Genomic DNA, 19,700 nt, shown 5'->3' on the forward strand with positions numbered 1-19,700 from the left:
TGTCTGTTTATCTTGTCATGTGCTTGGTGAGTATCCTTGTGGTTCACCAGGTCTCCAGGTCTCTGCTACTGTGACACACTTTTGCTGTGTTTTTTTTTTTTTTTTTTATTGGGATGAAGCTGGCTTAAGTTATATGCCAAACACCTTTGTGCTTTTTTCTGGGCTACCAAGGCCTCATAAACAGACTTACAGTTTATACACAAGATTTACACACAGCTGTTTCCCAGCTGTGAGGAAGGAGGCAAGAAAAGACTGAGTCACTTATGGAGAGCTCAGAGGTGATGGTGAAATCACACACATGTAGGACAGCAGAACAATGCTGCTGATCAGCATTGATAGTGCAGAATGGGGACTGACAGATCAATGCTACTACATTTAATGCAGCATGGCATCTCTTCTCCATTTGCCTTTTTCACTGCCAGAGTTCCTGGTGTTCACATTAGATACTGGGAATTACAAGCTCTGCCTCTTTCCTTCTGAGACACTTGTTGGATGCCCCATTGATATGGAAAATTCCTAAAGATAATCATGACACCCCATGACTCCATAACATCTAATGATAGGTGTTTAGCTGTATTGATCTATTTTTTATTCCATAGGATGATGCCACCTATTGGACTTTATTAAAAGAGCCAAAACAGTTCAAAGAAAATGAACACTTTATACTGGGTTGTTTTTATCAGCAAAGAAGGTTAAACTTCCCTACAGTTCAATTGCAAGAAAAAGAGCTTCTATCAGGACATCCTGAGCTAAGGAACCTCATTAGAAAAGCAGAAAGAATAGAGGCAGAAAAACCACAGGCAACACTGACTATATCTGGTGAAGAAAAAGAAATTAAGGAAAAAAAAATACAGTTTAACAGGATAGCTTTTATCCATTTTTCCAATGGGACTATAAAGAACAGCCATAGAATTTCAGACTTTTTCTTTGGCTTTTTTGTTTCTAAACTGAAGTGTGTTGAGGGTGATCATTTTTAATTGACCTTGAACTTGACGTGGTAAAATTACTAACATTTAAGTCTGCTCTGAGTCTGGCTAAGAAGTTATCTTTACTGAAAGAACATTCCTTTCAGCTCAAAGCTAACAGTGTGATTGGTTCCAATTTCCCACTTCTGAGCTGAGACAACACAGGGTGTGGCACTAATCAGAGCCATCTTTCCACACTGCCACATTAGTGTTTGGTTCCTCAGAACTGGGGCAGCCAGCGAGCTCCCAGAGTCATCCTGTGCCCCCAAGGACAGACACCTGCCTCTGCTGACACTGAAACCATTGCTTGTCCTGACCTCTTCCCTTCTGGTCTTCTGAAAAGCAATACAGCTTGGTTCTCTGCAATCTGAGGACAGGGGAGTAGAGGGAAAGATGCTCTCCCAATGTTCTCTCACTATAATCACAGTCAGTACAGGTTTTGTCCAGACTGTCCTAATTTTTTTTTGCCTTTATCAGCTTATTCATAATCCCTGGTGGAAATTTTTTTTTTTTTTATTATTTACCTTCTGTAATATGAAAATATCAACAAGAGAGTGATTGGAAAATCTTTTTAATATAAACTTTGCAAATCAATGATTAAAATAAATCTTCATTTTTTAAAATTTAATTAAGTAAATATGTATAGCGTGCAGGTGTGTTGCTCTTGATCTTGTCATTATTATGTTAACAGTCCCTCAGATCAAGTTGGACTTGATTTCAAAGTTTTAAAATAACTGGCACCTCCTGGTGAAAATCCCTTCAATTTTCATCATTCATATGGCCTCATTTCCTCCTGATGTTTGTCACAAGGTATCCATCTCAGGCCCATCCAGACTCTTAAAAGCTGTTTGATTTACAATCTTGACCTCAGCCTGCCTATAACAGGTTTATTCATGCAAAATTCTGCCCACCATGAAGGTCTGTTCAGAACTTTGTTGCCTTGAAGGATCTCTCCCCACATATTTTTGTATAACTGTAAAATAATAATAAAAAAGGATTAATGCACAGAGAAGAAACAAAACATCTGCAAGATAAATTATTAAGTTAAATTACTGGTTGAAATGAGATTTTAATTGAATTTCTAGATAACAAATGTGAATAATTATGTACAGGCAAGAACAAACAGAACAATAACCACAAAATTTCAAAGTACTGTAAACATCAGATTTCTGTGTAAATCATTTAGACCATCCTTGCATAAGAGCAGGAAACCAGAAATCTTTATTATCTCTGGTTTTCAACTTGACAGGAGTTGTACTATCAAAGGTAGAAATTTGGAAACAAGATTAGATTAAGCCAATCTTTGTTCTGTCCAAACCTGAGGGCTGTGTCTGAAAGCACTCATGGACAGCTGCTGTTATCTTTGTTTGAACACACTTCTGGAAAGGAACAGAACTTCTTTCCCAGTGTGAAATGTTTGATTTGAGCATAAGAAATTCTTCTCTCAAGAGCAGATTGCTTATTTGTCATTTTACTAATTTGTAATTTTTTTGCAGCAGGGTTAAAAAGAAGAAAATTTTGCAAAAGTAGAATTTTAACAATATTTGTTAATTCATAATTAACAAAAGCTTAAAACTTTAAATAACTTTATAGGAAAACCAGGAAAGAAAGAATATATTTTCAGTAGTAAGATAGAACAGTGTAACAAAATAATAATGTAGTATAAAAGTAGTCAGTGAGGTAAAGTGAAATGCCATTTTTCTTCATCAAAAGATGCTGTGATCCTAAATATCTGGGATGAGTTAAATAAATATTGAAATATATTTAATATTTGATATATTTTACCTTGATTACATGGGCTAATGTTAACTACTTATTCCATTCTAATTTTGATTAAATATTGTCTAACAAGTCTTAATTAATCCTGAAATAAATGTGGCAATACCTTCACAGACTTAGGCTGAGATTAAGATTCACTTTTATGGAGAAATAAAGATTCACTCTTATGAAGAAATTATCCACACCATCAAAAGTTCCATTTAAAGAGAATTTGAATTCTTTAGGGCTTAAAGCTGCCTATAAAAAAATTTGAAACCTTTCCTCAGCTCTAACTATGATCTGTGGCTTACAGCGCAAGGCACTCCACTGCAGCACAACACAATTTATCCTGAATTAAATTCTCCTTTTTGTTATCCTTGGATAATCTATTCTTTAAAATACTGTAATTTTTACTAAAATGTTTGCATTGGTTCTTAGAAGGTGCAAAGCAATCATTGAATAGAGGATTAAACATAGACAGCCAGGAGACAATGATCCTTAATAAGTATTTTGAGTGAGGGATTGGCAGCCTTCTGTGAATTTCAGTTGAAAATATTTACACAAGTTGAAAATCACAGACTTACAGGCAATTCAGAAAACCTTCCTGAATTTTATGGAACATGGGTTGAATAGCACTGATTAAAATTACTTTCTCGATGATTCAATGAATTTATAAAAAAGTAAGTACGTAAGGAATTGTTTAGATTCCTACATGCATTTCTCATATACTCCTAATATTAGTATCTAATATTAATAAGTCTCTATGGCTTCTGCATTTGCAAGAGCTAAGAGGTACCCAATGAAGAGCCAGCCAAATCCATCATGACAGCTTTATCAGCTACTGATAAGAAATCTCCAGGTGACTGCTAGAGAGGGGATACTATTCTAGGAATGGATCACTGTGTACTTGTACCATATTTTATATTTCTGCCTATAGCATCTGCTCACAACTTCTGCTAGGGACAGAAAAATGTGTTAAATGGGCTTTTGGCCAACACAGATACTCTTAACATTCTAACAAACTATGTTCTTTTTCTGAAGAGTTACTTTTGGAGCTTCCCTCCCATGACCTCTTGCATTAATTTAACCCTCAAAAAACGACATAGAAATGGAAACAAAGTTTCCAGTGATGATTAAAGCCCTCTAGGAGATGGCTGGATAGGTAGAGCCAGCCTTTCCTGCCTCATTTGTAGAGACTGCTAACAAAGTAAACATTGTGTTAGGTCAGCTTAGAAACATCTGTTCTGCCCTCTGTATTGCTGGATCACCATGGGAACAAGGGGCAACTTCAGACAAGAATTTACACGAAACACTGAAATCCACGGAGTCTGATGCAGCATTCCTGTCAAACATCCTGGCAGGCTCCCCAGGCTCCAGGGATTGTCTGCAGCATCCATCCACACCAACCCAAATTACTGTGCTGTGACACTGGTCTCTGCAGAATAGTTATCCCACAGCTCAGCCCTGATGAGTAGGTTTGGCTCAGTAAGCAAGAATTTTGGTTTGCTGAGATTTTGGAATAAAGACAGATCTTGAAATATGTAAAAAAAAAAAAAAAAAAAAAAAAAGGAAGGGAGAGACCAGGAGCTGTTGTAGCCAACTCCATGGTGCACCTACACCCCGAGTCCTGCTTATAGATGTGGTCATGCCACTTCAGAAATGATATGGCAGAAGCAGAAAATACACAGAGAAGGAAAACAAGGTCTGTCAGAGGAATGAAAAGGCTCCCATAGATGGTAAATAGATATGGACTGGGACTAGGACGTATTTTCTAACAGCAATCATAATTAAATTGTAGAAATGATGATGTGATAAAAACCAAACGACAGCTGAATTTGAAAATGGATGGGAGAAAATGGAGAATAGCTACATCTGTGGCTACTAAACAGAATGATACAAACAGAACCTGTGGCATAAGACATCTCTTAAACTGCCAACAGCTGAGACATCAGGAAAAGAACACCTCACTTTTTCATCTGTTTCCCAGTGTTCTCTTTGGCCATCCATCCCTGTCAGCCACAGAGTATTCTGTGAAGTGAATCCAGTATGGCCCTTCTTATGCTCTTAACTCTAGCTTTGTGTAACTACACCAAAAAATTTCTCTCAGCCCTTTATCATTTGAGTGCACAGATGCCCACAACAGCAAAATACAGCAATACAAGTCTCCCACTGAAGCGTATCTCCACTAAATGAAAAAGTTCATCTTCTGCTGACATCAATTTAACTCTGGTAGTATTTTCCACTGAAAAATTGTCTTTCTTTTCTTTTGTACTTGTGAAATGTCTTGAATATGTTAAGGCTAATTACAGGCAATAATCTTCTTTATGAATAAAGTTACAAATTTTACAATGGGTTTTCTTACCTCTCCACTTGCTTTACCAATGGCAGAATTGAGAATGAAGTCAGAAGGAGCAAAGGCATCAACCAGGGCAACTGCATCATCTTTCAACTGTTTAAAACCAAGAGAGACACATTTGACAACTTCTGCAGTTGTCTATGGCTGAACTACAGAGCAGTATAAAAATTACTTTCATAAAGTACCAGCTTTGATAATTTAAGAGAAATCCACAATTAGTAGCCTAGATTTATTTCAATTTCTTTCACTCCCATGGTAACTGCCAAAAAAGACTGTATTTCAAATGTTTTCCTCCTTTACATAGGGGGTTTTAAACACATTTTAACCAATATGGTGTTGTTTACACATATAAACACATATCATATTGGACTTTAAAAATATAATGACCAGATTCTTCTTTGAAGTTTTGCTGACCTGCAAAGAATATGTTGCAGTTTAGAAAGCTTTAGTGTTAAGGAAAAAACCCCACAAACTCACTCAGAAATTAAATAAAAAGAACTGCACTGAAATATTTCACTGGCTTTCCAATGAAGATTGCAAGGCCACAAATGCTATGGTGTTGTTTGGTAGGACATATTGTTTTCCATTTATTGAAATAAATTAAGACTAGATTCAGGGTGAGTGAGTTGCTAAACTTTACAGAAAATTATTCAGAAACCATGCTAACTTACTCCATGAAGTACAGAATAATCTGCTGACTGTAAGCTATGTATCTCATTTTTAGTGTTTATATACTCTATATTTAATCACAATAAACAGGCTTACCCTGTAACAGAGCTTCAGAATAGCGTCCTGAATAAATTTCCCAGGTTGTTCCCCCGAAGCATAGCCACCTTAAACATATTCACAGAGAAGCTTATACTAGTTAAGATTACATTGCTAAGAACTTTTTGCCAAGTTCATGAGTTCAGTAGTCAAGAGTAAGTAACTGCACCTGTGTAATTGAACTGATAGTCTTTCATTAATGAGCTGACTACAGAACTCTTAATCTAAGCTATGCAGAGCCTTTTGCAGAATGAACTGCACTACAGCATCTTGCTGCCTATCCCTCATCCTGTCACACAAGCACTGGATCACAGCAAAATCTCTTATCTCTCCATCATCTCTGAGGTAAGAGAGAGACTTTCGGGTTAATTTTTCACTGCAGATTCCTGCTCCTGAAAATTTGGTCAGGAATGACTGTTCTGTATTAAACAAGCAGTAAGAAAATGCTGTAACATAAATCATCACTAGGATTCTCTGCCCTGTCCAGGGAATATTTTTTGTACTTTTTATAAAAGTGACATGCACAGCACATTCAGGGAGCTGACCTCACCTTGGTAGAGCACAGCCAGGTGTTTACTCAAGGACCAGAGCCCATAGAGAGCACTGAGATGCCTCAGCACTGGCTGCAGAGCTGCTGGGACACTGGGATCGTGGCTGTAGTCGTGGAAGCGCTGTAAGGCTGTCTGCTCAATGAAAGCCAGAGCCAGAGACCGACAGTAGTACACCTGAGGAGACAGGGGAGAAAAACACTGAGGAACAAAACACAAAGAACCAGCCCTCAGCCTGTGCAGAATGGCATTGGTGAAGTTAGTGGAGTTCTACTGATTCAGTGTGATGATCTAGTTGGAGAAATTTTAACAGTAGGAGAAAACACTTTCCACAATGTCTGTGCAAAGGTTAGTTATGGAATGTCTCATGAAATGCCTATTAGAGGTAAGATTGATGCCTATTACCAGTTTAATTTGGCAGTTTCAGCCAGGCTTTATGGGATCAAGAAGTTACATGAGAGAGAAGACAATGTAAAATCAGGTCTGCTGATTTTAGGATTGCTAAGAAACCTACGTGAATCTAAGAAGAAAAAGGTAGGCTTATATTTATTTAATATGATCCAGAGTTTTATAAAGAGGATACAAATCTTCCTATTGAAAAATTATTAAAGTCCCTTCAAATAATAAACAAAAATCTGATCATGTCAGCATGAGTGGATTCTGTAGATGGAGTGCAATAGATTGCAGTATGTTTTGAAGGAACTATTCAACTAGTCCTTCCCAACTATCTGATGAGAAAGACAAGTCACCAGTTACTGTTAATGCAAAGTACATAACCTTAAGTGATTGTATGTACTTACACAGGAACACTTCTTTCACTTATATACTTCAGCTTTGCTATATGTGCTGCCATGGAATAGATTACTGACTGACAACATTCTAACTGGTGAACAGCAGGGGAATATGATGCCATTCCTGTCCTGGCTGACTTGCTGCAATGATGTAACTCATGATTGTTTTAAGTTTGTTTTGTTAAGGTTTAGGTGTTTAATTTTTTCCATGTAGAATCAGTTGATTAGTTTTAATTATTTTCTTTTAAATACTTGCAATACCCTTGCATTTAGATCCACTGCAGCCTGTAAAGAAAGCATATTCCAAAGATCACTGTCTCTCTAAACAGCAGCTGCCCAGTGGCACACTTACGTCCAAGCTCAAAAACATTTATAAATTATTATTTACAGCAAAATACACATCCTCTAGTCTCTGCAGCATTAAGGAGGACTGACCCCTTACTAGAGGTATTTTTGAGATATGCTAATTCCCTAGTCAGAATGAAATGCATCTTAACATCCCAAATGAAACATTAATAATTGTTTTCCTATTGTTCTCCCCTATAATTCTATTTTCCTCTTTCCCATTGCTTACACTTCTCTACTGTTTCTATCAAGCTGAGCCCAAACCAAAATAACCTAGGGATAGGCTAGGAATCTCTTCCAGATCCCCCATCGCATGAACAAATATTTTGTATTAGTCAACCACTGGGCTGACAGAAAAGTGTTTCTTCATGCCCAGAAAGTTTTAAATCTAATATATATATGTCTTCAAAGCACAGCTTGTAAATAATTTTCAAATGTTTTTGAGGCATGACATTTAAAATAAAAAGTCCTGCTGTCCTGAGAATGAATTGTAGGTAGAAAAGAAAAACTAATGACCTAAAGCATACCAACACCTATCCCAAAAGCAGTTGTGTGCCTGAACCTCTTTGAATTTTAAATATAATAGATAAGAAAATCTTCATACTTCTGAGCTCACCATTCTAATGCACTGGCCCAAACACCAGCTTCACCAAAACCTGGCTAACTGACAGGCAATCAGCCTGGAGTTTCTGGCAATTCCCAGTCTGGATTTGACCCTGAAGAATTTCTCTATAAGCTGCTTCTAGGGTAAAAGCAGGAAAGATTTTTCTCCCCCCTATTAGTGGTTTCACATAGATCATCCCCTGTTGAAGCCGGGCTGGGACTTTCTAGGTGCAGAGTTGAATGTTGACTATTCCTTCCTGCTGTTTTTTAGCTTTGCAGATAAAGTAAATGACACCAACCATCTTCAGGGAACTGACCTTTCTCAGTGACAAATGACAAGTGCTCATTCCTTGGATGTGAGCCAATTTTTCTCATGGAGGTAGTAGAGGAATCTGGTGAGCTTGGGGATAAATACTGAAATTTGGAGTTAAGCCATTCCTAGCTGTTATAACTCTCTGGTAAGAGAGTGGATCTGCTATATGTAAATTGTCAATGTTTCCTTTTCAGGTTCCAATGCTGTCAGTCTGGTATCTTTCATGAGTACTTTGCACTATAGGAATTAGAGATGAAAAAGACCTATTAGGTCATCTAGTTTACCTACCTGCCAGAGCAAGATTCTTTCCTACACTATGTATTTGGCCACAAGTGCAGATGGAGAAGTAATAATCACATGCTGCAGTGTATTTAATACTAACAGATTTAGTCTTCAGAAGTTGTGCTATCAAAATTGCAGACATCACACAGCACATGCCTGCAACTTTTCTGAAGGGAAATATATCCTGAATATATCCTGGAAGATTTCTGCTGATGGTAACTGTCCTCATGCTATCATGTTCTGTGCAATGCACATGGTCAGGTATTAAGTTTTATAAGTATTAAGTATTAGTTATCTGACTTGCTGCTTTATGGTTCAGGAAATTGTACTTTATGGCAGAAGAAGATAAAACTAACAGAAACTGAAAGACTTGGATGAAAAGAAATGAATAAAATAAGAAAGATTTTTAAGTATTACCTGACAGTTGTTTTTTGCCTCAAAATCACTTTGTCCAGCCTGCTTCTCCTTATTCATTTTTAGGTCACTTTCTCGGAGCAGGTAGCAAACCAACCATTTATAAGCTGCTAAAGGAACTATGAAAAAGAAAAAAGCAAAATTTTTAACATTCACAGTTTTGATGCAAAAAGTCACATGAAAATTCTATTGCCAGCCCCAGATTTTGTTACTTGAGATGAAAAGTCAAACCATCAATTAATCAATCCATTGACATGTCACTTTTTCCATTAATGTAGATACAATAAATATCTGGGGACAACAGTCAGATTGTGAGGGTACAGTTGAAGACATAATCATGTCTGGCTATACACTACTTCAAACTGATCCCAAGCTGGAAGACAAGGTGTATCCACAGCTCGGTTTACACTTCTTACTTAAATAAATTTTTTGCTGCTTTTTTTTTTCCCCATATGAAGACTTAGGCCTGCAAGGTACAAAGTCTCTTCTGAGAATACAAGAACAGAAGACACTCCACAATTACAGGAAGCATGTGACTTGCAACACTGTTTTCACTGGTGGCTGAATGTAATCATATTTAAATGACTAGCTTTGTACATAATTGTGTCATATTTCTAAGAGCAGCCTAGAACTATTAAGGTAAAAAGTTATTCAGCATGAGGTCCTTGCATGAATCCAGCTTATTTCTTAGCTGAAGATTTCATGTAGAGGATACCTTATGGCATAGGCAGTGTTCACATGCTGCCTAAATTAAGGCATTTAGATTAACAGTCCAGTTTGTAACAGAATGGATCAAGAAACAGATTCAGACATTTTTAACTATGGTCTGGTTCAGTAGGTATTGCATGAGAGGAGAGAACATGTGCTGTTGCTCTCATTAGGTTTTGGTATTCTTTTTAACTTTTGTGTCCAAGGGCCAATCTGGGCTCAGTGATACACAAATGGGAACAGCATCTCATGTCATACTTGACTTGATTATAGCAGAGTAAATCAGGAAAACTACAGGAAACTCTTTTTCCACCATTACTAATTTTTCACTACACAACAAAAAGCACCTGTCAAAAGCAGATGAACTTCATGCCTTTTCAACATGCTTGTAAATCCCTTGTATGGTTTTCTAAAATAAGCTATTTTAGTGATAGAAGATAGTGGCAATCAATCCCCTTAGAACCAGAAAACAGCAATAAAGTAGCGAAAAACCCTAACTCAGAGATGCTATTTTAAGGGAACAAAAGAGAAAAAATAATATCTGATGTTATCCTCCATTCCAGAAATGAATTTGGGGGAAATAGAATGTATTTTGAAATGCAAACTATGTTCTTAGTAAATAAAAATGCATGTAATACAAGAAATGTCAGCAAATATGACAAATATCTAATAAGCAGCAGAGGTTGAATCTCAAATCTCTGGATCCTTTCCATTGGAAAGGAATTTAAAGTTCTAGAATCAGTCTAATAACAGCAGAAGCCTACCTGAGGAGTCCATGCAATCTTCAACACTAATGGCTGTGAATTTCCAGCCAAGAATATGATGGTAGTCTTGCAAAAAGTTTATTGTTCCCAAAGGGGATTCAAAAGGAGCTTTATCTGAAATACCAGAGAAAATAAAAATGATTTATGAGAAAAGAAATCAGACTTTTTGGAACTAAAAGCCTATTACAAAGCCATGCATACACTTGACAGGCCAAATGCAATTAGACCATAATACTTATTTTATTATGGCCTGGTCCAGCCAAAAGAGGACTGGTAGACAACTGTGGAAAAACCTGACATCACTGCCTGTAATTATTCTCCATAAGATTCAACTCCAACTGCTGAGCTCTCCAGCTCTGTAAGATGCTAGTGAAACTCACTGCTGGAAAACTGAAACAAAATCTAGAGAACTCCAAGATGTGGTGATGGACATTGCTACCAAGTCAGGTGATATGAACTGTTCCAAGTACAATAAACAGACTTATGATGACTTTACCAATACAGAGTCACAGAATCATAGAATGGTTTGGGCTGGAAGGAACCTTCAACATCATCTTGTTCTAACCCTCCCATCCTGGACAAGGGCACTAGATCAGGTTGCTCCAAGCCCTATCCAGCCTGGCCTTGAGCAGTTCCAGGGATGGGCATCCACAACTGCTCTAATCAACTTGTGCCAGTGTCTCATCACCCTTGCAGAGAAGAATTTCTTCCTAACATCTAATCTGAATCTCTCATCTTCTAGTTTAAAACCAAAGGCCATGATTCTCTGCCCATGTAGATAGACAGCTCTTCAGACCAGGATGCAGTGCTGAGGTAATTCAGTTGAACTAAACTGCACTTCTCAGGGAGTAAGATATGGCTTAACCTGATTAGGGATGGCAAAACATCTAGTTAGCTGCTGCAAGACAGGAGAAAGAATATTTCTTGCAGCAAATATTTCTGTATTGTGAATGTACCATATGATGGGAGTCTGAAGCACATTATTTATGTTCCACAAAATTATTAAATGACTGTAAATTGCTTTCAGTATGAAAATACCTCCTAATTCCATTAGCCACACACTGTTAGGTGCACTAAGATTCCACAATGAAAACATACCTCTTATGCAATTCATCCAGCTCATTAAGTAGTTGCTGGTTTGCTGAAGCAGGACATTGTTATCTCCCTCATATGTGCAGTTTGGATCATTGTCATTTCGGATTTCACCCAGACGATTCACTTAAGAACAAGTGCACAGTTCAGTATATTGCAACATATTAGTAGAAGCTAAGAGAGATTAAATAATTATTCTGTCACAAATTCTGTCTATTCTTGTAAGTAAAACTACTGTTACAAACAGATGAGCTTGAAAATTCACTGATTACCTTGTACAGTAAAGATTTTAGAAAAGTGCTGCATTAAACTTACAAGAGAAATTTTCATCTATAAAGTCTGCATCTTTAGATTTGAAACTGAGACTGAATTACTTGTACAGTATGTCTAAATGCTGATGCAGATCCTGTATGGGTTTAGGGATTTTTTTTATGACTTCAAGTATGAAATAACATTTAAAAATATGTATATGAGGATAAAATACTTTCTAAACACATTGCTAAAATTCAGAAATCACAGCACAACAGCAGTCAAAGAACACATCAAAATAACCATTCTCTTTCTGATCAGTGCATGCAGTGTCTGTAACTTACTGGCAAGGTAACCATGCCCTCCACAAGCTTCTCGGCACTCCTGGGCTGCCTGCTGAGCAGTCCAAGATGCCAGCGATTTGCTGGCAGCAGATAAAGCATGAATCTCACGTCCCAAATCAGCCTTTGTGAAAAACAAATTATAAATGAGGAATAACTTTCATAGAAATTAAGCTGGTGACCAGCTAAAGCCATAGATGCATGTACTGCTTTATAATGAACAATAACTGGCAATACAGACAAAAAAGTCTCTGAGATCTATGTAAGTGCAAAGCATATTCTTTGGTGACACGGAAAAACCCTGCCACAACTGAGGAACCTTCAGCACCAACTTTCCTACATGAGACAGCAATAATTTGTGTCAGGTAATGGGCACATGGGTGCATCTTAGCTCAGCTGTACCAGCAGGCACAGCACTGAGTGAGTTAATTCACCACCTGCCAAGCTTTCTCTCCCAAACACGGAGAAGCAGGTGGTTGAGGGCGGCCTGTCCGGAAAAAGCTTCTATTCCCTCTGTGACATAAGCAGTATCTCTCTCCCTAGCCAGCAATAGGATAGTTATAAAGTTTATTGCCTTACACAGTTCTCACTGATCTTTTAAGCATCAGTTTTGCAAAGAGGAGGAAAATTTTTATGTACACCCTCAGAGACTCCAGAGAATCATAATGGCCTGAATTTACACTAACTCTGTTGACCTTCTTTTGAAAATGCATTTAGAATTCTGGTTTCTGGACATAGGGGCTTGATACAACCAAAGCTTATTTAAGAGCACCTCCCTGATTGATGTTGTGTGTTTTAAGATCTCCTGTAAAACAAAAGGAATTCATAAGAAGTACATTCTTAAAAATCTTAACAGCAAGATTCTTTCCTATCATGACTTTTTCCTGATAGCCACTGTTTCCCCTAAGATTAGTGACTGCACTGCAGACATCTAGAGATGAAGTATCAGGTAAAAACCCGATATCAAACCCGAGTCAAATAGATTCTTCTGTGTTTTGTGGAAAGAGGAGAAATTAAAATACTCTACACTACCATTAGTACAAATTATTTAGTGAGCTTTAGCTGAAAAAACTTGAGGACTTAAGAAAGACTTGATCAATACACAGCAGTACGTAGGCCTTAAAATGTTTTATTGCCAAAAGTTATAAAAATATATAAAATTTATATGCTGTAAAAACACAATACTGCAGTTAATTTGATAAGAATCAGTCCTTGCACAGAGACTCATAGATAAAACTATTTCTTCTGTAAAGGGATGACTTCCAGTGGGCTGACTGTGGATGAAAAATTCAGTACTATGGCTCAGAAGTCAACTTTTTTCACTAAAAATATTTATTTTAATGCATGAATTTGAATTTCAAACTCAAGTCTGTGCAGAGTTTGACTCAGAGAGTCTGTGCAGGAATTAAGATATTTTCAGAAATTTTCACTTTGATATGTGCTCCCTGTATAATCATTTACAACAGTTATAAGCAGAATTTACAATATCATAATATATTTATGATAAAAAATTCTGCAAGAGAACACAACCTTCAATCCCACAGAAATCAATAAAATTTTAATCACTCCATCAAAACTAATCTGAATGCTTTTCTAATGCAACTTCAATCAGTACTTTAAATGCCCTATATTTGTGACACATTGCTCTATCATTCCTGATCACAAGAAAGCATAAGACTTCTAAATTGGTCTTCCATTGAACAATTCCCAGATTATTATAGTAAGAACTCAGTGAAGAGGAAATATGTAAACATCTCACCTGTCTCTGATTCCTGTCCTTTGCCAGAACACCTGCAAAAAACTCTACAAAGTTCCCAAACAGGGACTTTGAGAAATAATCTAAGGCATATGCAGCAGCCAGATAAGGTAAAAGACGCCATTGCTGGAAAAAAAAAAAGAATTAAATTGATTTGATTACAAATTGATATATGTTTTTAATAGTTATTATATTGAACCAACTCGCTAATTTTTACTGTGTTCTAAATGGAAATCTGCTTAATAGAGAAGAGAACAACAACCACCTAAAATATAATTTAATTACATTTAATTATGTTATAGGTGGTTATTGTTCTCTTTATACAAGTTATATTGTTTTAGTTCTCACATTTCATGAATTTGTGATAAGCATTCTTTTAAACCAGGGAAAAAGTTCACTGAAGCTTTGGGGACCAAAGACATACTCTTGCCATGTGTTTATATAATGTCTGGCATGTCAGGGTCAGTCATGATTCATAAGTTTCCTCAGTACAAACATACAGAGGTTGTAACCATTTCATGGGGCTCATGAAGGAAAAGAAAAGCTGCTTGAAAGTCTTTGCTGTAAAGGAAGAAGGGAATGAGAGTTTCAGCAAGCGGAACACACAGAACAAGCCAAAACTGGGAGAAACTGAGAGACTCAAAGAACAGTGGAAAGCAGACCCTGGCTTTTCCAGAAATAGTGGAAGGAAGGCACCTTCCACCAGTTTTCAGAAATTCAAAGAAATGTTTCAACATTGCAAGATAAGTGTCGACCTGGAAAAAGGCACCCACACTGCAAGGACCAACTGGGCAGGTTTGTTTTCGCTATTTTTTATATAATAACCTCTGTCATTCAGCAGATCTGAGGTTTCCCAGTTATTCTACATACAGTTGTTTTATTTTTTTCAGAGCAAAAAGTGTTTCTCATTAGCATCAACTGCAGGTAAACCTTGGTTATAATCCTCTTAAATCACTATTAGCTTGAGAATTTTCCACAATGAATGTTATTGAGTTCTATACTTTTAAAGCACACAGGCTACAAATGAGAAACAGCATAGAAACAAAAGAAGCACAGATATTTTGAAACAAATGCTACTTTCTACTTTCTACATCTGCAGTACTTTTGCATGTGTATGTAAGACAGCCTTTCTCTTACAAGGTTACTACTTTAGAAGACAAATGCTTCCAGCTACTTCAGAGAAAACATGAATTTTTTTTTTTTTGGTTTTGCTCTTCCAGAACTTGTTCTAAAAGCCTGGTCATGCCAGGAGAAGGTTTTGAGCTGGAATGAACCCCCACAGCTGTACTGGAATGATGCTTCAGGTGACACAGAGACAACTTTAATTTCACTAACTTCAGAGTCCGTACTGTGATCTGCAGTAGCTCTGAATGTGAGTCTCATTACATAGAAGTCTGTAGATAGAATTCCAAAGTGTTTACCTGTGTTTGGTATTCAAGGACAGGTATTTCTTCATCCTCAGTGGGTCCAAACTGACGGCGAGCTGCTGAGAAGCGAATGGCTATTGCCAAGGCAAGCTTTAAGTTGGTTGTGGAAAGTCCTGTGATCATAATTCTGCCACTGGACAAGGATCCCAGAGCTGCACTGAAACGTTCTTTAACCTCCTGAATGAATAGAAGGCACAGAATGAATGCTGAGGCTAACATTTCATTTTACCCCCACAAAGATGCAACTTGGTAGCATGAGAAGAAGCAATTTTGTCAATTTTGTCAATTTTGTCTCCTGACTCGTTCAGATGAGGCATTCAGGTGAGACTCAGAATAGTCTTGCCTGAACACAGTCAAACTCTAAACTCTTTGGGATCAGTGGGGTCATGCAGAAACCACAAAGTTCAGTAAGGTCAGCAAGGTGAGTTGAGACATCTCTGAAATTAAATTAAAAAAACAACATTCATACCTCATGTGAAATTGCCAACAGCCTTCTTAAGTTCAGGTCTTCCTAACATAAGAGGCCCATTGCACAGTTTCTCAACCTACTTATACCTTTGTATATTTAATGAAACAAGATCTTGTTTCATACCTTGATAGAACTTGAGTACTTCCCCTCAGCTGTGACATCTCCAGCTATATTCAGGATGTTTTCTTTTGGTATCCTGACATTGTGGAACATGGCAAATCTGTTTAAACAAATACACAAACAGTATAAAATCTATGTCTACATAGTCTGAGGTGTTTGTATTACAGAAAAAAGGTCACAAGAAAGAGGGGATTGCAAAATTATCTCAGGCATATCAGTGAACTGAAAACAGAGCCCATCAGGCCAAATAGGCAATTTTAGGGAAGTATGCCTGGGACAAAAAAGACTTTCAGACTCAGAGCAGTACAATAAATTCAAGAAGAGAAATTATTTGTTATAACTCTTCTGATTTTTGATCTTTTGTTTTAAAAAGATGATGATTACAAAACCAACAAAACCCCCTTCATTGACTGTAGGAGACCATTTCAGCAGCTTTGTAAGGAAAGAAGTAAAAAAGAATGGAAGGATAAGTAATGTATTCTGGTTGAGGGAAGGCACAAGTAAAGTTACTTATCAGAGACCTTGTACACAGGCAGTTTGACAGGTACTTTCACTGACACCTCAGAAAGCTGAACTGAATTCTCAGGCTGCATGACTTAGGTTGGCTAGGTTGGAATCTCAGCAGTTAAAAGGCTTGGGAAGATGCACCACTTCCTTCTGCCACCTAGAACAGGACTGGGCCATTCTCATTCCAAATAATTCCCTGCCTCAAACAACTCTGCAGAACTGTATTCTTAACTGAGGTGTTGTTTATTCCAGTCTGGAGACTGCTTTGGAATAGAGACACTATATATTTTTATGAGTCTAAAATATAGACCAGTGAGGATCACTCATTCTACTGCAATACAAATAAGGACATAGCTGAAATAGTGCTCTGAGAAGGAACTGAAAGGAAAATTTTCCTTTGTTTAAACTCAAGTTAGGAATTCTATTCCCTGAAATGTGGTATCTTAGAAAAGGAAGAGCAGCATAACCCCTTCTAAATTGCAGCACTCTAGCAGCAATGAGGATGGAAGTTCTTAAGATAGGGAGAATGTCCTGAGTATTCATATTCTTCAGGAAGAAAGTGATTGAATTTTTTCATCCAAATGGGCAGCACAATTTGGCACAATAGCAGCGGTACCAACCCCACTCACAAATATCTCACTATCTAATAGCACTTGAAAAGCTGTATTTGTAATCAAAGAAAATTCCTTTTTCCTGCCAATAAAGGCTGATCTGTTTAATATGGCTCACGAGAGCCAGGTCTTTCACATTAATAAATTACATAAGGGCTGCATTGCTGCATGTGCTTTTAAATTATGAGTTGTTTCCAAGGAAACATATCTGAATACTGAATTTATTCAGCCTTGGAGATACAGAGTATTTTCAGACTTAGACACAGAGAAAGGTGTGCTATCCTAAGCCAAGGCAGCCAAGCACCAGCTGCCTCAACAACTCCAATAAATGCTTTGTTAAATGCCAATTTCAGTGAGACTACACTACTTAGTAATAGAAGCAAATTCAGATTTTCCAAAAATCTGATTTCCATCTATGTTAATTTTTTTTTCATATCATTGAAACTACAAAATATCTTTCCAGAAAGATCTTTTGGCGAAATTCACATTCTCTGCTCCCTAAAACCCAAAAAGAATCACAACTAAAACTGTACAACAACCAATATTTTTAAGCAATAGCATGAACCTTAGAAAGAACTTGAGCTTTTAAATTATTATTACTCATTACTTTAATTACAGAAGTGTGTGTGTGGCAAGGTTTAGGTTTCTAGTTTATACTCATTTTTCACAGTTGCTGTCCACCCACAGAATTCCAAGAAGGTGCTTCCTCCTAGGATCTTACAATCCAAGCATAAGGTAGGAAGCTACAACTATGTTCAAACAGTGAAGCAGACACTAATTACTGAAGAATATTTCCCTGACAGGATGCCTGCCAGTCACAGCACACCAGCAGCTCATCATTTTTTACAAGCCATTAAGTCAAATGAGAATTTTAAAAATCAGAGTGATGAAATTAAGACAGCTCCATGGATGTTTATAAGGATCCCTCCCAAGCAGGAAGGGATGCATGGAAGGAAGCAATGAAATATTATTTTAAAAAGCTATTGAATGGGTGATAAAAACTGGAATTATAAGCCAGACTATAGGAAGAGTTGACATAACAGAGAGATGATGCAATCTTTGGGGCACATATTAGACCATATTTCAAAGGGCTCCAGTTCTTAGGCTTTCTCTCTGCAAATACATATCTGGAACATGCTTAGCCTTGATTGTGATGAATGGTAAGATTTCATGGCAGCATTCATAGAATCATTAGGCTGGAAAACACCTTCAATATCAGAGTCCAACCATTTCCCCAGCAGTACTATGTTCACCACTGAACCACGTCCCCAAGTGTGACATTCACACATCTTCTGAACCCTTCCAGGGATGATGACTCCACCTTTTTTCCCTGGGCAGCCCATCTCAATGTCTTAACACTCTTCCAGTGAAGAAATTTTTCCCAGCATCTAACCTAAACCTTGCCTGGTAGCACTTGAGGACACTTCCTTTTGTTCTGTCATTTGTTACCTGGGAGACAAGGACAATTAATAAAATGGCAAATTATCCCCTCTTACGTGTTGTGTTTTACACTGTAGTGCGTATTCACTAAGCCAAGTTGTGCAGTTGTAGAAATTTTTTTATATTGACCTGTGCTTGAGACTCAAGTGTTTATAAAAAGCAAACTGAAAGCTACTGCTTTCTAAACCTACATACCAATTGCCTACTTTCAGGAATTCCAAGCCTACTCATAATAAACATGTGACAGATGTGTGCTGAACAAAACAGCTCCCAAAATGACCTAAACGATTTTATCCACTTTCACTTGCTGTAATACAATCCCAAACAGTTAAATCTAAGGGAAGTCTTCTGTTGGAAAGAGTGAAAAACGTTCAAGAAAGTTTTATTATAATCTGTCTGACACAAATATAAGGAAGCTAATTCTGTACCACATAAAAGATGACCTAAAATTATTATGATTAAAAAGTACAAGCACACCCTTCTTTAATAACTTCACCCACAGCTAGTGAACCAGAATATTGAATTTCCTCTCATTATATGGTAGCTCTCATTATATGGTAGCTTATTTTCTTAAAATCAAAATGAATTCAAGTAACAGGTTTTTAAAGTTTAGATTTTTTCCCTTGATATTATCCATTACAGATAATATTATATAAAAATATATGGATATACATATCAGATGGCAAAGACTTTAAGAAGCAAAGCAGAGCAGCAGAACTAGCAATTAAAAATTCAACAGCAAATTTCCATGTGTAAAGGAATAAGATATTTTGCCTATAAGCACAAGTGTTGAAAATAAAAGCAGAACCTCACAGGACTGGTGGGTTAAGTGACTTTGTGAGATTGCTGCCAACTGCTGTTATGCTCCTTCTCCAAGAACTTCGCTATTGGGAATTGTTAGACATACTGGCCAATTGGAACTTGATATTGGAACATATTAAAAATAAATAGTAAGACTTAATGAAGTCAATGATCACATTTTTAATGGTTATTAGCCTAGAAGCATGGACTTGGCTCACATCTGTCAACGCATTTAGGGGAAAAATCTCCTTAAAGAATTGAAGAAATATCTTACA

General features: G+C 37.1%; 1 protein-coding gene across 3 annotated transcripts in view; it reads right to left on the reverse strand.

Moving 5' to 3' along the window:
- Window positions 1-1,520: 1,520 nt before the first annotated feature.
- The window catches only part of ACOX3 (acyl-CoA oxidase 3, pristanoyl), a 31,912-nt gene continuing 13,732 nt past the window's right edge, over window positions 1,521-19,700 (reverse strand). For all 3 annotated transcript variants that reach the window (XM_059470986.1, XM_059470987.1, XM_059470988.1), the window contains 11 exons: window positions 16,070-16,166; window positions 15,472-15,654; window positions 14,054-14,176; window positions 12,298-12,418; window positions 11,711-11,830; window positions 10,613-10,726; window positions 9,144-9,259; window positions 6,395-6,569; window positions 5,845-5,912; window positions 5,086-5,172; window positions 1,521-1,938 (listed from right to left, as the gene is read on the reverse strand). In XM_059470986.1, the coding sequence (XP_059326969.1) occupies window positions 1,819-1,938; window positions 5,086-5,172; window positions 5,845-5,912; window positions 6,395-6,569; window positions 9,144-9,259; window positions 10,613-10,726; window positions 11,711-11,830; window positions 12,298-12,418; window positions 14,054-14,176; window positions 15,472-15,654; window positions 16,070-16,166 (1,324 nt within the window). In that variant the 3' untranslated portion in view covers window positions 1,521-1,818. The remainder of the gene's footprint in view (window positions 1,939-5,085; window positions 5,173-5,844; window positions 5,913-6,394; window positions 6,570-9,143; window positions 9,260-10,612; window positions 10,727-11,710; window positions 11,831-12,297; window positions 12,419-14,053; window positions 14,177-15,471; window positions 15,655-16,069; window positions 16,167-19,700) is intronic.

This window comes from Ammospiza nelsoni, chromosome 4 (assembly GCF_027579445.1).
Source record: "Ammospiza nelsoni isolate bAmmNel1 chromosome 4, bAmmNel1.pri, whole genome shotgun sequence".
In the NCBI taxonomy this organism is placed as follows: domain Eukaryota; kingdom Metazoa; phylum Chordata; class Aves; order Passeriformes; family Passerellidae; genus Ammospiza; species Ammospiza nelsoni.